The following is a 23,083-nucleotide window of genomic DNA, read 5'->3' as shown; positions in this document are numbered from 1 at the left end:
TCACAACATCAGTTTCCAAATACTCACGTTACAATTAAGACATCTAACCACAAGTGAATCCTGCACGTGTAATTCTCTTTCCAAATAACGCACGGCCTTCCTGGTCACTGACATCATGTGATGCACTCCGGCCGGCACCAGCACCGTCTGCACACGCACAGACTGATTATGGACATTGGCACATGCAGTTATTTGCGTTAACTGAAGTATAGGCACATGCTGCACACACTATCACATGTAGGTGAATTTCATTGCACATCAGGAAAACTGAAGTCATCCGAAAACTGAATACAGACTTTACCAACTTTAGTTTCTCACAAACTTTGGCATCTGGTTTGTAGAAATAAAGGGGTACACGTCTCTTTGCATTCTTATTCAGAAACATGTCATAATTTGGAAGTTCATATTCTGTATTACACATGCTATGAATTTGGTGTTTTACTTTCATCTATGTAAATCCAATTTGTTTTGATGTCTCCCAGTCTAGCTGACAGTTGATCCTTTCAACATGCAAACAAAAGAATGAAAAAGCAAAACTTGTGTGTGCATAACTGTAATCATTCTTGACAGTCATCAATTTCATTTTTTTAAGTATTTGTCAAATCTTTAGAAATAGAAAAGGTGATTTAATCAAAGGGTAATATAAATCAAAATAACTTTAGGCGAGACATAATCATTATCAATGCCATTCAAGGGTGATATTCTTTTCAAAACCGGAAGTGGGTGTACTTTTTAATGGCAACATGGCGTTCAGGTAGGAGGTTCCCAAAGCCCCAGATGATTTTCAGCAAAAAATCCACAAAGCACAGAGCTCGAGCCTGTGTCAACGAGGTGCACAAATTTCAGTTCGTTGAACTACGTTTTGCCCTCTCGTTAACAGTTTGAATAACCGTAAACTATAACACAGTGCTGCCTGAGTCTGCCGTTGACTCGCGCCAATGTATTTGTAGCAGACGACAAGCATCACATGACAACTGATAATTTGGATAGTGGTCTACGCTCATAACTCCACGAACTTAGTCAGTTTCTCATAGATCTGTGCAGTTACAGGTGTAGAGACACAATCATGGCAGATTTTCTCGCAGAGAACAACCAGTGTGGGCAGAATTTGCTCCGGCTGACTTCAAGAGGCAACGCTATCATAGCCGAAGTGTTGAGACTGGCAGATTTCATCCCGTCAGTGTTTCGCCTAGAAACCAGGATGGATCAGATGAAGTACGGCGAAATCCTGGCAGATTTCAGTTACTTCAAAAGTGCAGAATACTTCGACAACAGAATAGAATCGCGTATGGTAAGTTTGCGTACCCCCCTCCACTTCATTTTGTTGTAATTTAAAAATTAATGTTCCTAACCAACCTAGATTATAAGATATATATCAGAGGTATGTATTTTATTTAATAACAGTGTATACATGTAGCAACTGTATTATCTAGCTGCTGTATGACCTCTTCTTTTTGCTCTTTTACTCATACACATGTGTGCGTGCGCGCGCGCACACACACACACACACACACACACAGAGGTAATTAATATCAACATTTCTTCCACTCCAGTCCTCTGTGTGACTTGACACATTAGTGTATTGTACATCACACACACACTCAAGCATGCATGCAGACTCTCACTCCATTTCTACATTTTATACTAAACATTATTCAGACTTACAGAATTTTGTACCATTGTTAAGAATCTTATCACCTTTTTTCTGAACTTCTCATTCTGTATCAATGAAAACAAAACTGAAAGTATATTTTTAGATTATCTGATTCAGAGTTATAAATGTGTGTATGTGAATGACTGGTATTCAAGCACGTTGATTTGTCTCTTCAATAGATTTAGTGCCCCTTTGATTTGTCTCTGCATTAGATTTAGTGCTAGATAGATAGATTTTGGTACTCTTAATTGTTATTTTTATGATAATGATGATGGTGATTGTATTCATGATTGCTTCAGTCACTAACTATTTGGTTACCTGTTGTACTTATTTTGAATAGTAGTTAGTACTGTCTAATTAGGATTACATATATCTTGAATGTTTTGTTGACTGAATTTGAGTATGCTTAGAGTGTTTAGATTTAAAGTTGGAAAAAAGACCCGAAGGCAAAAGTAAAACTGGAGACAAATTACTGAGTTTTCTGTTTTCTTTTGGTGCCTGATTGACTAGGAGCTCCAGGACCTTGATGAGGAGTTCAGAGAAAACCACATCGACATCTTGACCCGCTTCTACCAAGCATTTGCCAGCGTCCACAAATACGTCACAGATTTGAACAGGTAACCTTGCATGAGACTGAGAATCACTTTATTGGTTTTGACAGGATTATTATCATGTGCAGTCTTCGGTTTTAACAGCACTCCCTGATGTTCAGAAACATGGCATATAATAAACAAGATAGATGCACACATGTTATTGATTTGTATTCATAATACTGTCGGCACACTCAGTATCAGATCCTATAAATGATAAAACTCGGGAATAAATTTGACTCAATATTCTGTTGACAGTTACAACATGAATATGCTCACAAAGAAAAAAAAAATCACCAAGTCGCATTTTATAGGCTTAGACTGACATGACTTTCACTTCAATTAAATTTTCCAACCATACACTTTTTCAGGCTACTTTACTATGTAACTCAGCGCATTTTCTTTGATTTCATTACCCATGACAACTGAGCTACTTTGAGTAGCTGAGGCCCATTTTTATGATTGAGTGAACAGTAGTAATAGCCTGACTGAATGACAGAAAATAAATGACTAGCACCTAAAGGCACCTGTCAGTTGGCTCTACCCAGGTACTGAGGTAGGCAACCTGTTGCAAAAATGACCATGTGTTTGTAAAATGCTTTGACTGTTTTGAGTTTGGTCTCTCACCAGATATACATGTTATAAACTTATAAGTATCACTGATAACAATAATGGTAAATAACCAGCAGATAGGTGTTGTATAAGTATCAATGATAACAGTTAAGGTAATAACCAGCACACTGGTGTTGTATGAGCATCACTGATAACAATAATGGTAATAACCAGAAGATGTTGAATAAATTTATAAGTATCATTGATAACAATAATGGTAAATAACCAGCAGATAGGTGTTGTATAAGTATCAATGATAACAGTTAAGGTAATAACCAGCACACTGGTGTTGTATGAGCATCAGTGATAACAATAATGGTAATAACCAGTATAAATATTGTATTTATAAGTATCAATGATAACAATAATGATGGCAACCAACAGACAGATGTTATGAGTTATATAAGTATCATTAATAATAATAATGATAATAACCAGCAGACTGGTGTTGTGCGGTGTCCACTAGGTTTCTGGAAGACCTAGAGGAAGGTGTCTACATTCAGCAGACAGTGGAATCGGTCCTGCTGAACGAAGATGGAAAGCAGCTCATGGTAAGATGTTACAACCCCCCCCCCAAAAAAAAACCAACATTTTAATTAGTTCATTTAACATGGGCATGTATGTTTGTTTGAAATATATCTTAACTCCTTCTACATCAGATACGAGTTAACTCGTACCATGATTACTTCCCCTGTGGACCAGGTATGAGTATTCTCGTACCAACACGCTGTTCTAATTTTGTTTATTCTTGCTTGGTACAGTTGGCATTCTAAACTGAACTGTATATGGATTCTGGAAGCAAGAAAATGAAGTTTTGTTTGACCGATTGAATCTACAATTATCCACCAGATTCTGCTGTTTTAGTAAAGTACCCTGTTTTTTCTGCAGTGGTCTCATGTAGTGCTGGTCCAGGGGAGTTGTAGCAGGCATGTAGCTGTGGGGTAGAATGAGTTAATAAGGAAATAGGACTCTTTTTTGTGTATTGTTGTTCTTGTTAAAAGGGGGTGGGGAGGTGTTTTGCTGGTGATAACCATGTTTTTAAAATAATGTAATTTTTCAACTCTTTCAGGTGTTAGTAACAGGTATGGGTTATTTGTAAATGGTTCTCCATCATGGCAGACAATAAAATGAGGATGAAAGGTTTTGACCTTCTCTTTTATTATATATCTATTTTATTTATAGTCACATTTACATGATTTACTTAAGTTTACACACGGATAGATAACAAAAATGACAGTAAGGATGAAAAACAGCAACAAGATTATATTTCATGGAGCACAAAGATGATGATGAAGGTTTTGACTTTCTTTGTCACTGAGTTGGCCAGATCAGAATCTAGTGAAGATGAGACATCATGTCACAGACAACAATTTAGAGACAACACACACACACACACACACACACACACACACACACACACACACACACACACACACACACTCACACACTCACACACACACATTTACAAATGTATCTGGTGATGGTTGTTTGCCTTCACTTTTTAAAAGCGAAACTCCCAAACCGTTGTGATCGTAATCATAATGTTTTTTTCAAAAATTGTTTATTATCATCTTTGTATTAACAGTGTGAAGCTCTGTACCTGTACGGTGTGATGCTGATTGTGATTGACAACAAAGTGGAAGGGGTGGTCAGGGAAAGAATGCTGGTCTCTTACTACAGATACAGGTTGGTACTGAATTGTTGCAATTATCTCCCGTCCACGTACCTTTCTTTTGATTACATGATAATGTATTTGCTTTTGTGTGTATTTTTTTTGTTTTTTATTTGATGGGTGCAATAGCTGAGTAGATTAAAGCATTGGACTTTCAATCTGAGGATCCCGGGTTCGAATCTCAGTAATGGCACCTGGTGGGTAAGGGGTGGAGATTTTTCTATCTTCCAGGTCAACGTATTTGCAGACCTGCTAGTGCCTGAACCCTTTTCATGTGTATGCGCAAGCAGAAGATCAAATACGCATGATAAAGATTCTGTAATCCATGCAAGTGTTTGGTGGGTTATGGAAACAAGAACGTACCCAGCATGCACACCCCTGAAAATGGAGTATGGCTGCCTACATGGCGGGGTTAAAAATGGTCATACATGTAAAAGCCCACTCATATATATACAAGTTAACGTGGGAGTTGCAGACCACAAACAGTGATGAAGAAGAAGAAATTTGTTTATTTCATTTCACTGTATGTTAATGTATTACACAAATGTAGGGGAGGCTTTCCAGCCCTGACCAGTGCATTGGGTTTCTGCATGGGTCAGGCATCTGCTCCAGTTCTTTTGTTGTTTTTTAGCTGATGTGTATGTAGGATAGTATGTAGGATAGTATATGTGATGGTCAGTATTGTCCAACTGTGATCATCAGAACAGTAGAGGAGGCAACTGTTGTCCCAACTGTCTGGGATAGAATTTGATTATAGTGGGAAGGTGAAGTCACAACCACCCCCCACCCCTGTGGGGATGCTGCTTTTTTTTTTTTTTTTTTTTTTTTGCTGCCCCATCATCTGCACCGTTTCAGTGGCATTACTCCCACGCCGCTCATTTAGATTCCCCCATACACAGCCACACCCGGGTTCGTCCGTCGCAGTTCCAGCGTCGGCAGTCCACAGGGAACCATCGATGTTAGGTCGCCAGGAGGCCACACACCAGAGGAGACCCTGCACTGCTGCTGAGTCACTTCGGTGGTGTTCAGTGGTGGGGGTGTTTTGGTATAAATAGCATCCCCACCTTCTGGAAATTCTGTGCTAGAAATTCCCTCTTTTCTATCACTCTCTTTGTTTCTGCCTTTTTTTTTTTCTTCTCTGTTGTCTCCTTTTTCTGCCTTCCCAGTCCATTCCCCTTTCTTTTTTGAAGCAAGCCTTGACACTTTTTCCGCAGTCTATGATGTATTATCTGATTTGCTCTGGCGATTTGGTAGTGAGATATAAACACTTGGATGGGTACTAGCTGCCCATTCTGCAGTGTTATTTGCCTATATCAGTATATGGCCTTTAAAAAAAAAAAAAAAATTGTGTTTGGCTTTGAAGTATTGTTTTTTTTTCCTTATTTACATTTTTTTGTAATCTGGGAATGATCAATTAAGTGGAACGGCCGGCATCCTCAGCATGGCCTAGTCTTATTTGCCCAAAGGACCTAAATGGTTGGGATACTGTGTCATGAACTGTGTTTTGTGGGTTTGTCTTAGTGGGTTTTTTGTAGCTGTGACAGTTTTGTGTTGACGCGGTTAAGTATTTGCATGGTTTGACAGTCCTGATATGGCCCTGTGCAGCTGGCTGGACTATAAGCAAGAAAAACAAAGTTACATCCCCATTCTCTCGGGCAAGAGGGTTTTAGGACAGTTGGTGTTGGGATGGTTCCCAATGACCATCTAGCTTCCAAGGCTGCAGCATTAAGAGCCAGTTCAATCTTGCCTCCTAGTATGAGAGTCATAGTCCTTCACAAAAGACTAAGCTGTAAATGACTTCCCATTGCAATATTGCAATGGAGAACCCATTGATCAAACAGCTCTCTCATTTTAGCTGATGAGTATATGCTGATCAGATGTAAGGTATTCTAAAAATGTTTGCACAGTTTCTTTAAATACTGTAAAGATATGTACATATTTAAAAGTGATGATATTTCAGTGTTTTAAATAAAATACTGTGTCAAAGAGGGCACTGCATGTAAACATTAAGGGAAGTCATATGCCACAGGAGGCTACTACTGCTAGCCACAGCTATTTTCAGTTTCTCCTCTTGGCTAGTAAAATATTTTGCACAGATCAGCTGCCATGGTGAAGTGGTTAGCGTTGTGGACTGATGGCTGGGAGGACACGGGTTCGAATCCCAGTGGAGGTGGGTTTTTCAGCCCGTGGCCAGTTCCTACCCAGAGCTGAGTGTTTTATGGGCTTAAATGGGGAGACTGGGACCACACAGTCGAGTGTCATCCTCTTCAAGGATGCGTCTTTGGGTGTGTTACTCTAATTAACTGATCAACACTGCAAGTGTCTGTATCTCTCGGGCCTGGTTAATGCTGAGATATCATTATGACAGGAAGTGTAGAGTACAGCCTTGTCACGCAGTCCCAAACCAAAATGGATCTCCATAGCAACATCGTCATCATCATCGTCATCCTCGTCCTTCATCATCATCAATATAAACAAAACAGTCTCAAAGTCTGTGGCCTTTCATGCCCTGCTCTCATGGTGACCTCAGTTTCGATGCCCCTTCACTTCCATGCTTGGGGTGAGTCCTGTCAGTGTCTTCAGTGTTGGCAGATTCATGGGGGGCTGTTGTTTGAGGGACGTGGTGGCAGTCTCCACTCTGGGAGGGACGCTCACTAAGTCTGGCTCTGCGACTAAGCCATTATTTTCATTAGTAGGAGGCTTAGTAGGTGGTGTCATAAGTACGTTAAATTAGAACAGGCACCACTGAACAATACCAAAGTGACTCAGCAGCAGTGCAGGGTCTCCTCTGGTGTTAGGCCAACTGGCAACCTAACATCGATGGCTTCCTGCACACTGCCGACGCTGGAACTGTGACAGATGAACCCGGGTGTGGCCGTGTATGGGGGAATTTGAATGAGCGGCTTGGGAGTAATGCCACTGAAACGGTGCAGATGATGGGGCAGAACCCCCCACCCCCCCCCCCCCCAAAAAAAAAAAAAAAAGAATTTGCACATGACCGAAACTAGACCCCTGTTCAACTCTGCACCAGTTGGTTTTGGTGAGTATGTTAGATTACATCATGTCATTTTAGGGAAAAACTTCTTTTTTTTTTATTGTAAGGTGCTGTTTGTTACAGTGCACAGAAGGCGTCAGCGGGCGATTCCAACATTGACGATGTCTGCAAGTTACTACGTAGCACTGGGTACTCCACTGCACCCAATGCCAAGAGGCCGCCCAACTACCCAGAGTCTTATTTCTCGTAAGTCTGAATGCTGCATTTTGCACATTTTTTGTGGCCCAACTACCCACAGTCTTATTTCTTGTATGTCTGAATGCTGCGTTTTGCACATTTTTCGTGGCCCAAATGTCCTCGCCACCTCCCTACCTCCCAACCCCTCCTCTTCACCCACCTGCACCTCCCTCCCTCCCCACCTCTATTTCTCTCCCCACCACCCTTACCACCTCGCCTCCTTATCCTCCCTGCCCTCCCTTTCCATCTCTGGACCACTCCTCCTGCTCCATCCCTCCCTCCCTCCCTTTCCATCTCTGGACCACTCCTCCTGCTCCATCCCTCCCTCCCTCCCTTTCCACCTCCGGACCACTCCTGCTCCCTCCCTCCCTTTCCATCTCTGGACCACTCCTGCTCCATCCCTCCCTCCCTCCCTTTCCATCTCTGGACCACTCCTGCTCCCTCCCTCCCTTTCCATCTCTGGACCACTCCTGCTCCCTCCCTCCCTTTCCATCTCTGGACCACTCCTGCTGCATCCCTCCCTTTCCATCTCTGGACCACTCCTGCTCCCTCCCTCCCTTTCCATCTCTGGACCACTCCTGCTCCATCCCTCCCTCCCTCCCTTTCCATCTCTGGACCACTCCTGCTCCATCCCTCCCTCCCTCCCTTTCCATCTCTGGACCACTCCTGCTCCCTCCCTCCCTTTCCATCTCTGGACCACTCCTGCTCCATCCCTCCCTCCCTCCCTTTCCATCTCTGGACCACTCCTCCTGCTCCATCCCTCCCTTCCTCCCTTTCCATCTCTGGACCACTCCTGCTCCATCCCTCCCTCTGTTTCCATCTCTGGACCACTCCTCCTGCTCCATCCCTCCCTTCCTTTCTTTCCATCTCCGGACCACTCCTCCTGCATCCCTCCCCTCCCTCCCTTTCCATCTCTGGACCACTCCTGCTCCATCCCTCCCCTCCCTCCCTCTGTGCCCCACTCGCTCCACCTCCATCGCTGTCCTTTCCTCCTCTTTTCTTTTTCACATGTGAAAATGTTTTCCTTCTTTTCTTATCATCTCTTTTTCACATCTTAAAATATGTTTCACTTCTTCTCATCTCTTTCTTACAAAGCTTTTTTTTTCAATCGTTCAGACGAGTACCGGTCAACGCAGAGTACGTCAACATGGTGATTGGGCGGTTGAGGTCGGATGATGTGTACAACCAGATTTCGGCGTACCCCCAGCCGGAACACCGGTCCACGGCCCTGGCCACCCAGGCCTCCATGCTGTACGTCATCCTGTACTTTGAGGCCGACATCCTGATGAACCAGCAGGCCAAGATGAGGGAGATCGTCGACAAGCACTTCCCTGACAACTGGGTCAGTGATGCTGATGATGGTGATGATGATGTGGATACTTATGTAGCATGTGTCCTCAGTGCTGACGATTGTGATGATGATGTGGATACTTATGTACTGTGTGTCCTAAGTGCTGACGATGGTGATGATGATGTGGATACTTATGTACTGTGTGTCCTAAGTGCTGACGATGGTGATGATGATGTGGATACTTATGTACTGTGTGTCCTCAGTGCTGACGATGGTGATGATGATGTGGATACTTATGTAGCGTGTGTCCTCAGTGCTGATGATGATGATGATGATGTGGATACTTATGTAGCGTGTGTCCTCAGTGCTGACGATGGTGATGATGATGTGGATACTTATGTAGCGTGTGTCCTCAGTGCTGACGATGGTGATGATGATGTGGATACTTATGTAGCGTCTATCCTTGATGTTGATGCTGGTGATGATGATGATGACATGGATACGTTTGTAGCTTCTGTCCTTGATGTTGATGCTGATGATGATATGGATACGTTTGTAGCGTCTATCCTTGATGTTGATGCTGATGATGACATGGATACGTTTGTAGCTTCTGTCCTTGATGTTGATGCTGATGATGATATAGATACGTTTGTGGGGTCTATCCTTGATGTTGATGCTGATGATGATGACACGGATACGTTTGTAGCGTCTATCCTTGATGTTTATACTGATGCTGATGACACGGATACGTTTGTAGCATCTGTCCTTGATGTTGATGCTGATGCTGATGACACGGATACGTTTGTAGCTTCTGTCCTTGATGTTGATGCTGATGATGATGACACGGATACGTTTGTAGCGTCTATCCTTGATGTTGATGCTGATGATGATGACATGGATACGTTTGTAGCGTCTGTCCTTGATGTTGATGCTGATGATGATGACACGGATACGTTTGTAGCGTCTGTCCTTGATGTTGATGCTGATGATGATGGCATGGTTTCAGTTTCAGTTTCAGTAGCTCAAGGAGGCATCACTGCGTTCGGACAAATCCATATACGCTACACCACATCTGCCAAGCAGATGCCTGACCAGCAGCGTAACCCAACGCGCTTAGTCAGGCCTTGAGAAAAAAAAAGAAGAAAAAAAAGGGGTGAATAAATAATAGATAAATACATTAAAAAAACAAAAAAACAAAAACAAAACTACTACCACTACTGATGACATGGATATGTTTGTAGTATCTATCCTTGATGTTGATGCTGACAATGATGACATGGATACTCATGTAGTGTCTGCCCTCAGTTGGGAGTCCAAGCTCTAAGCGCTTTACAGACACAGAGTCATTTGCACAACAGGCTGCCTACTTGAGTAGAGCTCTACTGATAGCTGCTATTGGGCTCTCATTATTTGTTTCCTGTGTCATTCAATATGGTTTCAGTGATGCACACATGGAGTGATGGCCTAGAGGTAACGCGTCCGCCTAGGAAGCGAGAGAATCTGAGCGCGCTGGTTCGAATCATGGCTCAGCCGCCGATATTTTCTCCCCCTCCACCAGACCTTGAGTGGTGGTCTGGACGCTAGTCATTCGGATGAGACGATAATCCGAGGTCCTGTGTGCAGCATGCACTTCGCGCACGTAAAAGAACCCACGGCAACAAAAGGGTTGTTCCTGGCAAAATTCTGTAGAAAAATCCACTGCGATAGGAAAAACAAATAAAACTGCACGCAGGAAAAAATACAAAAAAATGGGTGGCGCTGTAGTGTAGCGACGCGTTCTCCCCGGGGAGAGCAGCCCGAATTTCACACAGAGAAATCTGTTGTGATAAAAAGAAATACAAATACAAAAAATACAAATACAAATACATACTCATACAGACATCCAACATTTTATGTGTATGACCAGCAGGTCTGCACATGTATATGTTGACCTGGGAGATCAGAAAGATCTCCACCTTTTACCCACCAGGTGCCATTACAGTACTGAGATTCCAACTGGGGACCCCCAGATTGAAAGTCCATCACTTTAACCACTCGGCTATTGCGCCTGTCAGTCGCTCTGTTTTGGAGAGTTGTGGATTGGAATGAACTGATGGCTGGTGTGGTGGTCAAATGTTTTGAGTGCAATACACATGTATACATTTCGCCTCTGACTCTGAGAGTGGTGTTGATTTAAACAACACGGACATTGAGCAGATGAGTATAATATATATGTATGTAGCCTCTCACAGTGAATGTGTTTCTTAATTTGAATAAAATGAAAAACGAACAAAAAGCATAATGTGTGTAGTGAGTATTTATTTTTTAGAGTGATGTTGATTTGAATTCATTTAATATTGAACAGACAAGCATTATGTATGACTTTTGCTTCTGTTTCAGGGTGGCATTGATTTGAACAAAATGGACATCAAACTGTTTGAAGTGGCATGGATTTGAATAAAATGAACGTTACACAGATGAGCATTATGTATTCAGCAACTGTAACAGTCCTCATTTGAGTGAAGTGAATATTGAACAGATGTGCTTCTTTGTATGTGATGCGACGGGCGCAATAGCCGAGTGGTTAAAGCGTTGGACTTTCAGTCTGAGAGTCCCGGGTTCGAATCACGGTGACGGCGCCTGGTGGGTAAAGGGTGGAGATTTTTCCAATCTCCCAGGTCAACATATGTGCAGACCTGCTAGTGCCTGAACCCCCTTCGTGTGTATATGCAAGCAGAAGATCAAATACGCACGTTAAAGATCCTGTAATCCATGTCAGCGTTTGGTGGGTTATGGAAACAAGAACATACCCAGCATGCACCCCCCCCGAAAACGGAGTATGGCTGCCTACATGGCGGGGTAAAAACGGTCATACACGTAAAAGCCCACTCGTATGCATACGAGTGAACGCAGAAGAAGAAGTATGTGATGTATATATTATGTGTGTGTGTGTTTCTGTGTGTGTGTGTGCAGGTGACAAGTGTGTACATGGGCATGACAGTCAATTTGATGGATGCCTGGCAGCCGTACCGAGCTGCCTTCACTGCTCTGGGCAACACCCTGGACCCAGGCAATATCAGGGAACAGGTAACAGAATGATGATCATTTAATCAAAATAGCACCTTTCCATACATTGATTAATGTTGCGTAAGAAAGTAATGGATATGGATGTTTAACAGTGTGTTACACTTACGAATTGTATCTTTTTACTGATGGTTGATAATAACACTCTGCACAGCAAGGCAACAACAACAAAAATACATGGGATGTTATAAATGACATTTGGGGAGATTTTGGGATTTGTAGGTATCCAAGTATGCCAGTGATATCCTTTTAGGAGTGAGGAGGAGGTGTGGTTTCCAAATATTCCTGCAATTCAGTTTCATATTTGTCCACTTGATTTATTGGGTATACCAGTATGTCAGATATTAGGTATCCTGGTAATATTCCTATGAATGTTTTCAGGCCTCCAAGCATGCCAGCGATTAGATTTTATGTCTTTCCACTTAACAGTGACATTAGCTTTGCCAGTAAAGTCCTGTTGGGGTGTTATATGCTTCCAAATAAGTGCATAATGTCTTGTGTAAACAGTTTGTCCTGTCTGTGTCTGTAATGGCCTGTGTATATCTGTAATGTCCTGTGTATGTCCATAATGTCCAGTGTAAGTCAGTAAAGTCATTTGTATGTCCATAATGTCCAGTGTAAGTCAGTAAAGTCATGTGTATGTCTGTAATGTCCTGTGTATGTCAGTAATGTCCTTTGTATATCTGTGATGTCCTGTGTATGTCCATAATGTCCAGTGTAAGTCAGTAAAGAGACAAGATTTTGAAAATGATGTACCCAAGGCTGATTTTTACAGGTTTGAAAGCAAAAACACTTCAGTTTAGGAAGAACTGGACTGATTTTTGTCTTCTGTGGGTTGGAATACCTCGAGTGCAGATTTTATGGTTTGAAACTGAGAGAAACCTTCAGCTTCAGGGGGCTTCGCCCCCTGCCCCCACCAGGGGCGTTGCCCCGTGGACCCCCACCTTTCAGACTCAATCACAATTTCCCAATCTCATGCCTGATTTTACAGGTGTAACGTGCAGGGTGTGTGTAATACAGGTGTAACGTGCAGGGTGTGTGTAATACAGGTGTAACGTGCAGGGTGTGTGTAATACAGGTGTAACGTGCAGGATGTGTGTAATACAGGTGTAACATGCAGGGTGTATGTTAAGGTGTAATGTGTAGGGTGTGTGTTACAGGTGTAACGTTGCAGGGTGTGTGTAATACAGGTGTAACGTGCAGGATGTGTGTAATACAGGTGTAACGTGCAGGGTGTGTGTTACAGGTGTAACATGCAGGGTGTGTGCTACAGGTGTAACGTGCAGGGTATGTGTGTTACATGCAGGGTGAATGTGTTACGTGCAGAGTGTGTGTGTTACATGCAGGGTGTGTGTGTTACGTGGAGGGTGTGTGTGTTACAGGCAACGAAGTACGCGGGTCACCTGGAGAAGCTGCAGCCAGTGCTGGAGAAGTACCTGCAGGAGGGGGTGCTGAAGGAGGAGTTTGTGCTGGACTCCATCCCCAAGCTGATGAACACCCTGCGTCAGGCAAACGTCACCCTGCGCTGGCTGATGCTGCACAACGCCGTCCTCACCCCGGGTACGTGGGTCAGGGTGTCTGGCTGGATTGTTCCTTTTTTGTTGTACTCTTCTTCTTCTTGTGCTGGATGACACTGCACAATGCCGTCCTCACCCCGGGTAACTGGGTCAGGGTGTCTGGGTGGATTGTTCCTTTTTAGTTGTATTCTTCGTCGTCTTCTTCTTCTTGCGCTGGTTCATGCCACACAGCGCTGTCCTTACACGGGGTACGTCACTCACACTGTGTGGGTGGATTGTTCCTTGTTAGTTGTAACCTTCTCCTTCTTCTTCTTCCTGCGTTGGCTCATGCTGCGCAACGCTGTCCTCACCTTGGGTATGTGGGGTATGCTGTGTGGGTGGATTGTTCCTCGTTTGTTGTATTCTTCTTCTTCTTTTTCATCGTGAGCTGGCAGATGTCCTCACCTTGGGTATGTGGGTTGGGGTGTCTGGATGGATTGTTGGATTGTTTCTTTTTTGATATCTTTCTGTGCTGGCTCATGCTGCACAATGCTGTCCTCAAGCTGAGTACATGGGGCATGCTGTGTGGGTGGATTGTTCCTTGTTAGTTGTAATCTTCTTCTTCCTGCGCTGGCTCGTTCTCGTCACCCGGCTATGTCGCTCACGCTGTGTGGGTGGATTGTTCCTTGTAATCTTTTTCTTCCTGCTCTGGCTCATGCTGCACAATGCTGTCCCACCCAGGGTACTTCGCTCAAGGTGTGTGGGTGGATTGTTCCTTGTTATTTGTAAACTTCTCTTTCGCCCTGCTCTGGCTTATGCTGCACAATGCTGTCCCACCCAGGGTATTTTGCTCAGGGTGTGTGGGTGGATTGTTCCTTGTTATTTGTAAACTTCTCTTTCACCCTGCGCTGGCTTATGCTGCACAATGCTGTCCCACCCGGGGTACTTCGCTCAAGGTGTGTGGGTGGATTGTTCCTTGTTATTCGTAAACTTCTCTTTCGCCCTGCTCTGGCTTATGCTGCACAATGCTGTCCCACCCAGGGTACTTTGCTCAGGGTGTGTGGGTGGATTGTTCCTTGTTATTTGTAAACTTCTCTTTCACCCTGCGCTGGCTTATGCTGCACAATGCTGTCACACCCAGGGTACTTCGCTCAGGGTGTGTGGGTGGATTGTTCCTTGTTAGTCGTAAACTTCTCTTTCACCCTGCGCTGGCTTATGCTGCACAATGCTGTCCCACCCAGGGTGCTTCGCTCAGGGTGTGTGGGTGGATTGTTCCTTGTTATTTGTAAACTTCTCTTTCACCCAGTGCTGGCTTATGCTGCACAATGCTGTCCCACCCAGGGTACTTTGCTCAGGGTGTGTGGGTGGATTGTTCCTTGTTAGTCGTAAACTTCTCTTTCACCCTGCGCTGGCTTATGCTGCACAATGCTGTCCCACCCAGGGTACTTTGCTCAGGGTGTGTGGGTGGATTGTTCCTTGTTAGTCGTAAACTTCTCTTTCACCCTGCTCTGGCTTATGCTGCACAATGCTGTCCCACCCAGGGTACTTTGCTCAGGGTGTGTGGGTGGATTGTTCCTTGTTATTTGTAAACTTCTCTTTCACCCTGTGCTGGCTTATGCTGCACAATGCTGTCCCACCCAGGGTACTTTGCTCAGGGTGTGTGGGTGGATTGTTCCTTGTAATTTGTAAACTTCTCTTTCACCCTGCGCTGGCTTATGCTGCACAATGCTGTCCCACCCAGGGTACTTTGCTCAGGGTATGTGGGTGGATTGTTCCTTGTTAGTCGTAAACTTCTCTTTCACCCTGCGCTGGCTTATGCTGCACAATGCTGTCCCACCCAGGGTACTTCGCTCAGGGTGTGTGGGTGGATTGTTCCTTGTTAGTCGTAAACTTCTCTTTCACCCTGCGCTGGCTGATGCCACACAATGCCATCCTCACCCCGGGTACATTGCTCAGGGTATGTGGGTGGATTGTTCCTTGTTAGTTGTGATCTCCTTCTTCTTCCTGCGCTGGCTGATGCCACACAATGCCATCCTCACCCCGGGTACATTGCTCAGGGTATGTGGGTGGATTGTTCCTTGTTAGTTGTGATCTTCTTCTTCCTGGGTTGGCTCATGCTGCACAATGTCGTCCTCACCTGGGATACGTTGGTCGGGGTGTGTGGGTGGAATTTTCCTAGTTGTAATCATCTTCTTGTGGGTTTTTTTTTTATTGTAGAAGGAAGGTGGCGGAGTGGTTATGGCACTGTTCACTTCTAGTCAATACAGATGTAATGTATAGCAGTGTAGTGTACTGTGTTGATTTGTATATTGTAGTTGTGCTGTGTTGCATTACACAGTATTTTATTGTATTGCATCGCATCACATAATATTGCATTGTATTACATTGCTTTGCATTGCTTCTTCTTCTTCTTCTGCGTACGTGGGCTGCAACTCCCACGTTCACTTGTATGTTCACTTGAGCGGGCTTTTACGTGCAGACCGTTTTTACCCCGCCGTGTAGGCAGCCATACTCCGCTTTCAGGGGTGTGCATGCTGGCTATGTTCTTGTTTCCATAACCCGCCGAACGCTGACATGGATTACAGGATCTTTAACGTGCGTATTTGATCTTCTGCTTGTGTATACACACCAAGGGTGTTCAGGCACTAGCAGATCTGCACATATGTTGACCTGGGAGATCGGAAAAATCTCCACCCTTTACCCACCAGGCGCCATCACTGAGATTAGAACCCGGGATCCTCAGATGGAAAGTCCAACGGTTTAACCACTCGGCTGTTGCACCCGTCAACATTGCATTGCATTATTGTCCATTATTATCCATGACGCAAAAGTGTGAAAAGCAGGCAGACAGTGTGACTAGTGTCAGTTTCAGTTTCAGTTTCAGTAGCTCAAGGAGGTGTCACTGCGTTCGGACAAATCCATATACGCTACACCACATCTGCCAAGCAGATGCCTGACCAGCAGTGTGACCCATTGCGCTTAGTCAGGCCTTGAGAAAAAAAAAAGAGAAGATAAATACATAAAAAAAAAACTACCACTACTAATAATAATATGTATAAGGCGCAAAAACTTGAAGTCAACTAAAAGCGTGAAAACAAAACAAAACAAAACAAAAAAACAACAAAAAACAACCACATATAAATAAATAAATTAAAAAAAAGAAGATAAATACATAAAAAAAACAAACTACCACTACTAATGATAATATGTATAAGGCGCAAAAACTTGAAGTCAACTAAAAGCGTACAAAAAAACCCCAAAACAAAACATAAAAAACCACAAAAAAACCCCAACCACATATAAATAAATAAATAAATAAATAATAATAATTTTAAAAAAATAAAAAAAAATAAATAAAATAAGATAAAATAAATAAATAAACAATAATAATTTTTAAAAAAACACGTGTGTCAGGTGTTGTTTGGTTGCAGCCATGGAGAGCAACAAGCGGCTGAAGCAGGTGAGGGACCAGGTGGTCAGCGACAGCCGTTACAACCCTCTGACCGTCTTCCAGCTGCTCCTTAACATCGGCCAGTTTGAGTTCAGACTGAAGGAGGTTCGTGCCTCCTGCTGTCACTGCTTTCTGTGATGTGGGTGTGTGTGGGTGTGTGGGTGGGTGGCTGTGGGTGTGGGTGTGTGTTGTGTGTGGGTGTGGGTATTGTGTGGCTGTGGGTGGGTGTGGGTGTTGTGGGGGTGTGTGTTGTGTGTGTGGTGTGGGTATGGGTGTGTGTGTTGTGTGGGTGTGTGTGTTGTGTGTGTGACTGTGTGTGTTGTGTGTGTGTGTTGTGTGTGTGTGTGTGTTGTGTGTGTGTGTGTGTGTGTGTGGTGTGTGTGTGTGTGCGTGTGTGTTGTGTGTGTGTGTGTGTGTGTGTGCGTGCGTGAGTGTGTGTGTGTGTGTGTGTGTGTGTGTGGGTGTGTGTGTTGTGTGTGTTTTCACTGCTGTATGGTATGTGTCCATTGTTTGAGTTCAAACAGAAAGAGGTGGGTTCTTCATGCTGTTTGTTTTCGGATGTGCTTTGTGTAAAATTCTTTTGACACCTGGCTTTTCTTTTGTGTTGAAGTTGCAAGTGTGTGTGTGTGTGTGTGTGTGTGTGTGTGTGTGTGTGTGTGTGTGGCCTTAGTTATTTCAAGGGTTTCTCTTTCTGAAATTGAATCTGATGTCCATTGTGAAGGTATGTTATGTATCCTTCCACTATTTCAGTTGCTCTTTTATAATGTTATTTCCATGTTGTTAGAAGCAGTGAAAAATTCAGTCAGGATTGCCGTAGTGTCCAAGACTTGTTTGACTGAAATAACCATTTTGTTGAAGTTCATTGGAAGTTTCAGATATAAAATGATATAATTGCACACTCCATGTTGAAATGAGATTTGGCGTCTTTGACTGCTTCTGATGAGTATGCTTGTCAGTGAAGGGCTGTCACCTCACTGAGATCAGACAGAGCTTACAGGTCAGGATGTCAGTGAAGGGCTGTCACCTCACTGAGATCAGATAGCTCACAGGTCAGGATGTCAGTGAAGGGCTGTCACCTCACTGAGATCAGATAGCTCACAGGTCAGGATGTCAGTGAAGGGCTGTCACCTCACTGAGATCAGACAGAGCTCACAGGTCAGGATGTCAGTGAAGGGCTGTCACCTCACTGAGATAAGACAGAGCTTACAGGTCAGGATGTCAATGAAGGGCTGTCACCTCACTAAGATCAGACAAATCACAGGTCAGGATGTCAATGAAGGGCTGTCACCTCACTGAGATCAGACAGAGCTCACAGGTCAGGATGGCAGTCACCAGTAAATGGTCCTTCTCTTTAGACTGCATTAGATTTATCCAGCACTTAAAAATGCATGACGCAGTGATCTGGTTTCAGCAAGGTACAGCAGTAAAGGAGTTAGTGTTGTTTCCTTTATTAGAAATGATGAAAAATGCTGTCAGGATTGCCATGCCTTCCACGAATTGTTCAGTTATGAATGTATTATTGAAGTGCAGGGGAAGTTTCAGATGTGAAGTGATATGATCATGCGCATAATGTAAAGAGGAAAAAAACGCTGTTGGTATGGCCAGGTGACTGGGTGGTTGGGTGCTTGAAGGGTGCAGATGTTCAAGCAGATGTTTGGTGTGTGCAGATGTACAAACAGATGTGGGGGGTGTGGGGGTGTGTACAGATGTTCAGACAGATGTATGGTGTGTGCAGATGTTTGGACAGATGGGTGGTGTGTGTGTGTGCAGATGATCAAACAGATGCCTGGTGTTTTAGCAGATTATCAGATGCCTGGTGTGTGTGCAGATGATCAGATGCCTGGCGTGTGCAGATGTTCAGACAGATGTATGGTGTGTGTGCAGATGTTCAAACAGATGCTTGGAGAGAAGCAGGACAAGTGGGAGATGTTCAAGAAGGAGGGCAAGGAGAGGATGGAGGAGCTCAGTGAGGTGTTCTCCGGCACCAAGCCCCTCACCAGGGTGGAGAAAAATGGTGAGTGTGTGTGTGTGTTTGTGTGTGTGTGTGTGTGTGTGTGTGAGGAGCTCAGTGAGGTGTTCTCCGGCACCAAGCCCCTCACAAGGGTAGAGAAAAATGGTGAGTGTGTCTAGATGGGCGCAATAGCTGAGTGGTTAAAGCGTTGGACTGTCAATCTGAGGGTCCCGGGTTCGAATCACGGTGACGGCGCCTGGTGGGTAAAGGGTGGAGATTTTTCCGATCTCCCAGGTCAACATATGTGCAGACCTGCTAGTGCCTGAACCCCCTTCGTGTGTATATGCAAGCAGAAGATCAAATACACATGTAAAGATCCTGTAATCCATGTCAGCATTCGGTGGGTTATGGAAACAAGAACATACCCAGCATGCCCACCCCCGAAAATGGAGTATGGCTGCCTACATGGCGGGGTAAAAACGGTCATACACGTAAAAGCCTACTCATGTGCATATGAGTGAATGCAGAAGAAGAAGAAGGTGTGTGTGTGTGTGTGTGTGTGTGTGTGTGTGTTCTCTGGCACCAAGCCCCTCACCAGGGTGGAGAAAAATGGTGGGTGTGTAGGTGTGTGTGTGTGTGTGTGTGTGTGTGTGTGTGTGTGTGTGTGTTCTCTGGCACCAAGCCCCTCACCAGGGTGGAGAAAAATGGTGGGTGTGTGGGTGTTGTGGGTGTGGGATGTGTGGGTGTGTGTGAGGAGCTCAGTGAGGCGTTCTCTGGCACCAAGCCACCAGGGTGGAGAAAAATGGTGGGTGTGTGTGTGTAGGGGCTGTGGGTGTGGGTATGTGTATGTGTGGGGGTGGGGGTGTATGTGTGTGTGTGTGTATGTGTGTGTTTATGTTGGTGTATATATATGTGTGTGGGTGTGATGTTGTGTGTGTGTAAGGGGGGGGGGTGGGGGGGGTGGGGGTATGGGTTGGTGTGATGCTGTGTGTATGTGTGTGGGGAGGGGGGGGGTCTGTGAGGGTAATGGTGGGTGTGGTGCTCTGTGTGTGTGTGTGGGGGGGAGGGAGGGTATGTGGGTCTGTGGGGGTATGGTGACTATTGTGTGTTTGCTGTGTGGCGGTGTTCAGAAAACCTGCAGGTGGTGACTAATGTGTCAGTGCTGTGTGGTGGTGTTCAGAAAACCTGCAGGTGTTTTTGACTATGGTGTGAGTGTTGTGTGGTGGTGTTCAGAAAACCTACAGGTGGTGACTATGGTGTGTTGCTGTGTGGCGGTGTTCAGAAAACCTACAGGTGTTTTTGACTATGGTGTGAGTGCTGTGTGGCGGTGTTCAGAAAACCTGCAGGTGGTGACTATGGTGTGAGTGCTGTGTGGCGGTGTTCAGAAAACCTGCAGGTGGTGACTATGGTGTGAGTGCTGTGTGGCGGTGTTCAGAAAACCTACAGGTGGTGACTATGGTGTGTTGCTGTGTGGCGGTGTTCAGAAAACCTACAGGTGTTTTTGACTATGGTGTGAGTGCTGTGTGGCGGTGTTCAGAAAACCTACAGGTGTTTTTGACTATGGTGTGAGTGCTGTGTGGCGGTGTTCAGAAAACCTACAGGTGTTTTTGACTATGGTGTGAGTGCTGTGTGGCGGTGTTCAGAAAACCTACAGGTGGTGACTATGGTGTGAGTGCTGTGTGGCGGTGTTCAGAAAACCTGCAGGTGGTGACTATGGTGTGAGTGCTGTGTGGTGGTGTTCAGAAAACCTACAGGTGGTGACTATGGTGTGTTTGGTGTGTGGCGGTGTTCAGAAAACCTACAGCACTGGTTCCTGGAGATGAGCAAGCAGATTGGGTCATTGAACTACGAGGACTCTACTTCTGCTGGAAGGAAAATTGTTCAGCTCATACAGGCCCTGGAGGAGGTTAGAACAGCTCTGTGTGTGTGTGTGTGTGTTCTCTCTGTGTGTGTGTGTGTGTGTGTGTGTGTGTGTGTGTGCATGTGTGTGTATGCGTGTGTTGTGTGTGTGTGTGCATGTATGTCTGTGTCTGTGTCTGTGTCTGTACTTGATGCATGATGGTGTGCACATGTGTGTGAATTTGGGTGGGGTTTTTTTGTTGCTTTTTTGCTTATGCAATAGATGTATACTTATATAGGAATGGATGTTTTTGTTTTTCGCTCAGGTAAAGAGATGTATACATGAATTGTGATTGAAGCATTTGTTTGTTATTGTTGAAGCAAAAGATGCATACATAGAATTGTAATACTATAGGCGTGGTTGCTGTTTGCTGAAAAGCAAGAAATGTTGACACAAATTCTGATACAACAGAGTGTGGTGTGATGGTCATCAGTGGCAGTGGGACCTCTATCATTTTATATTTACTGGTGCTTGTTGTTAACAAAGACTGTTTGCTTCTGTATCTTATTCATTTACTTGGTTATTTGCTATCATCATGACGGGCGCAATAGCCGAGTGGTTAAAGCGTTGGACTGTTAATTTGAGGGTCCCGGGTTTGAATCACGGTGACGGCGCCTGGTGGGTAAAGGGTGGAGATTTTTACGATCTCCCAGGTCGACATGTGCAGACCTGCTAGTGCCTGAACCCCCTTCGTGTGTGAATGCAAGCAGAAGATCAAATACGCACGTTAAAGATCCTGTAATCCATGTCAGCGTTTGGTGGGTTATGGAAACAAGAACATACCCAGCATGCACACCCCCGAAAACAGAGTATGGCTGCCTACATGGCGGGGTAAAAACGGTCATACACGTAAAAGCCCACTCGTGTGCATACGAGTGAATGCAGAAGAAGAAGAAGAAGAAGCTATCATCATTATCATCATCAATAGTAATAATGATATTATTAGTGGTGATGATGATGAGGAGGAGGTTATTTGCTATCATCATTATCATCGTCATTAGTAATGATAATATTATTGGTGATGATGATGATGATGATTAGTAGTAGTGGTAGTAGTATATTATTATCATTATGATGATAATGATGATGATTGTCATTATGATGGCCGTAATGATTACCCATTACTTTACTTGCACACCAGGTGCAACCAGCTGGTGAAGGTGATGGTGATGATGGTGATGATGATGATGATGATAATAATTGTCATGATAATGGACGTAGTGAATACCCTTTGATTTACCTGCACACCAGGTGCAAGAGTTCCACCAGCTGGAGATGATGATGATGATGATGATGGTGATGATGATGATGATGATAATAATTGTCATGATGATGGACGTAGTGACTACCCTTTGATTTACCTGCACGCCAGGTGCAAGAGTTCCACCAGCTGGAGAGCAACCTGCAGGTGCGTCAGTTCCTGGCGGACACACGGCGCTTCCTGCACCAGATGATCCGCACCATCAACATCAAGGAGGAGGTGCTCATCACCATCCAGATTGTGGCTGACCTCTCCTATGCCTGGAACATCATGGACAGGTCACACACACACACACACACACACACACTTCCTATGCCTGGAACATCATGGACAGGTCACACACACACACACACACACACACATCACCATCCAGATTGTGGCTGACCTCTCCTATGCCTGGAACATCATGGACAGGTCACATACACACACACACACACACACACACACACACACTTCCTATGCCTGGAACATCATGGACAGGTCACACACACACACACACACACACACACACACTCACCATCCAGATTGTGGCTGACCTCTCCTATGCCTGGAACATCATGGACAGGTCACACACACACACACACACACACACACACACACACACACACACACACACACACACCTCTCCTATGCCTGGAACATCATGGACAGGTCACACACACACACACACACACACACACACACACACACACACACACACACACACACACACACACTTCCTATGCCTGGAACATCATGGACAGGTCACACACACACACACACACACACACACACACACACACACCTCTCCTATGCCTGGAACATCATGGACAGGTCACACACACACACACACACACACACACACTTCCTATGCCTGGAACATCATGGACAGGTCACACACACACACACACACACACACACACACACACAC

The 23,083-nt window shown here is 44.6% G+C and overlaps 1 protein-coding gene across 2 annotated transcripts in view; it reads left to right on the top strand.

Moving 5' to 3' along the window:
- Positions 1–735: 735 nt before the first annotated feature.
- LOC143294974 (WASH complex subunit 5-like) overlaps positions 736–23,083 on the top strand; it is a 48,960-nt gene continuing 26,612 nt past the window's right edge. For both annotated transcript variants that reach the window (XR_013056981.1, XM_076606501.1), the window contains exons 1-12: positions 736–1,291; positions 2,165–2,271; positions 3,323–3,407; positions 4,442–4,542; positions 7,647–7,769; positions 8,877–9,102; positions 12,004–12,117; positions 13,497–13,674; positions 17,042–17,166; positions 18,946–19,075; positions 20,806–20,918; positions 22,285–22,451. Coding sequence is in view for 1 of the 2 variants with exons in the window: in XM_076606501.1 (XP_076462616.1) it covers positions 1,067–1,291; positions 2,165–2,271; positions 3,323–3,407; positions 4,442–4,542; positions 7,647–7,769; positions 8,877–9,102; positions 12,004–12,117; positions 13,497–13,674; positions 17,042–17,166; positions 18,946–19,075; positions 20,806–20,918; positions 22,285–22,451 (1,694 nt within the window). In the remaining variant the exon portion in view is untranslated. The remainder of the gene's footprint in view (positions 1,292–2,164; positions 2,272–3,322; positions 3,408–4,441; positions 4,543–7,646; positions 7,770–8,876; positions 9,103–12,003; positions 12,118–13,496; positions 13,675–17,041; positions 17,167–18,945; positions 19,076–20,805; positions 20,919–22,284; positions 22,452–23,083) is intronic.

Source organism: Babylonia areolata, chromosome 20 (genome assembly GCF_041734735.1).
Source record: "Babylonia areolata isolate BAREFJ2019XMU chromosome 20, ASM4173473v1, whole genome shotgun sequence".
Taxonomy (NCBI): Eukaryota; Metazoa; Mollusca; class Gastropoda; order Neogastropoda; family Buccinidae; genus Babylonia; species Babylonia areolata.
Note: the sequence above shows the minus strand (reverse complement) of the source record. Positions and strands in the feature narration are given on the sequence as shown.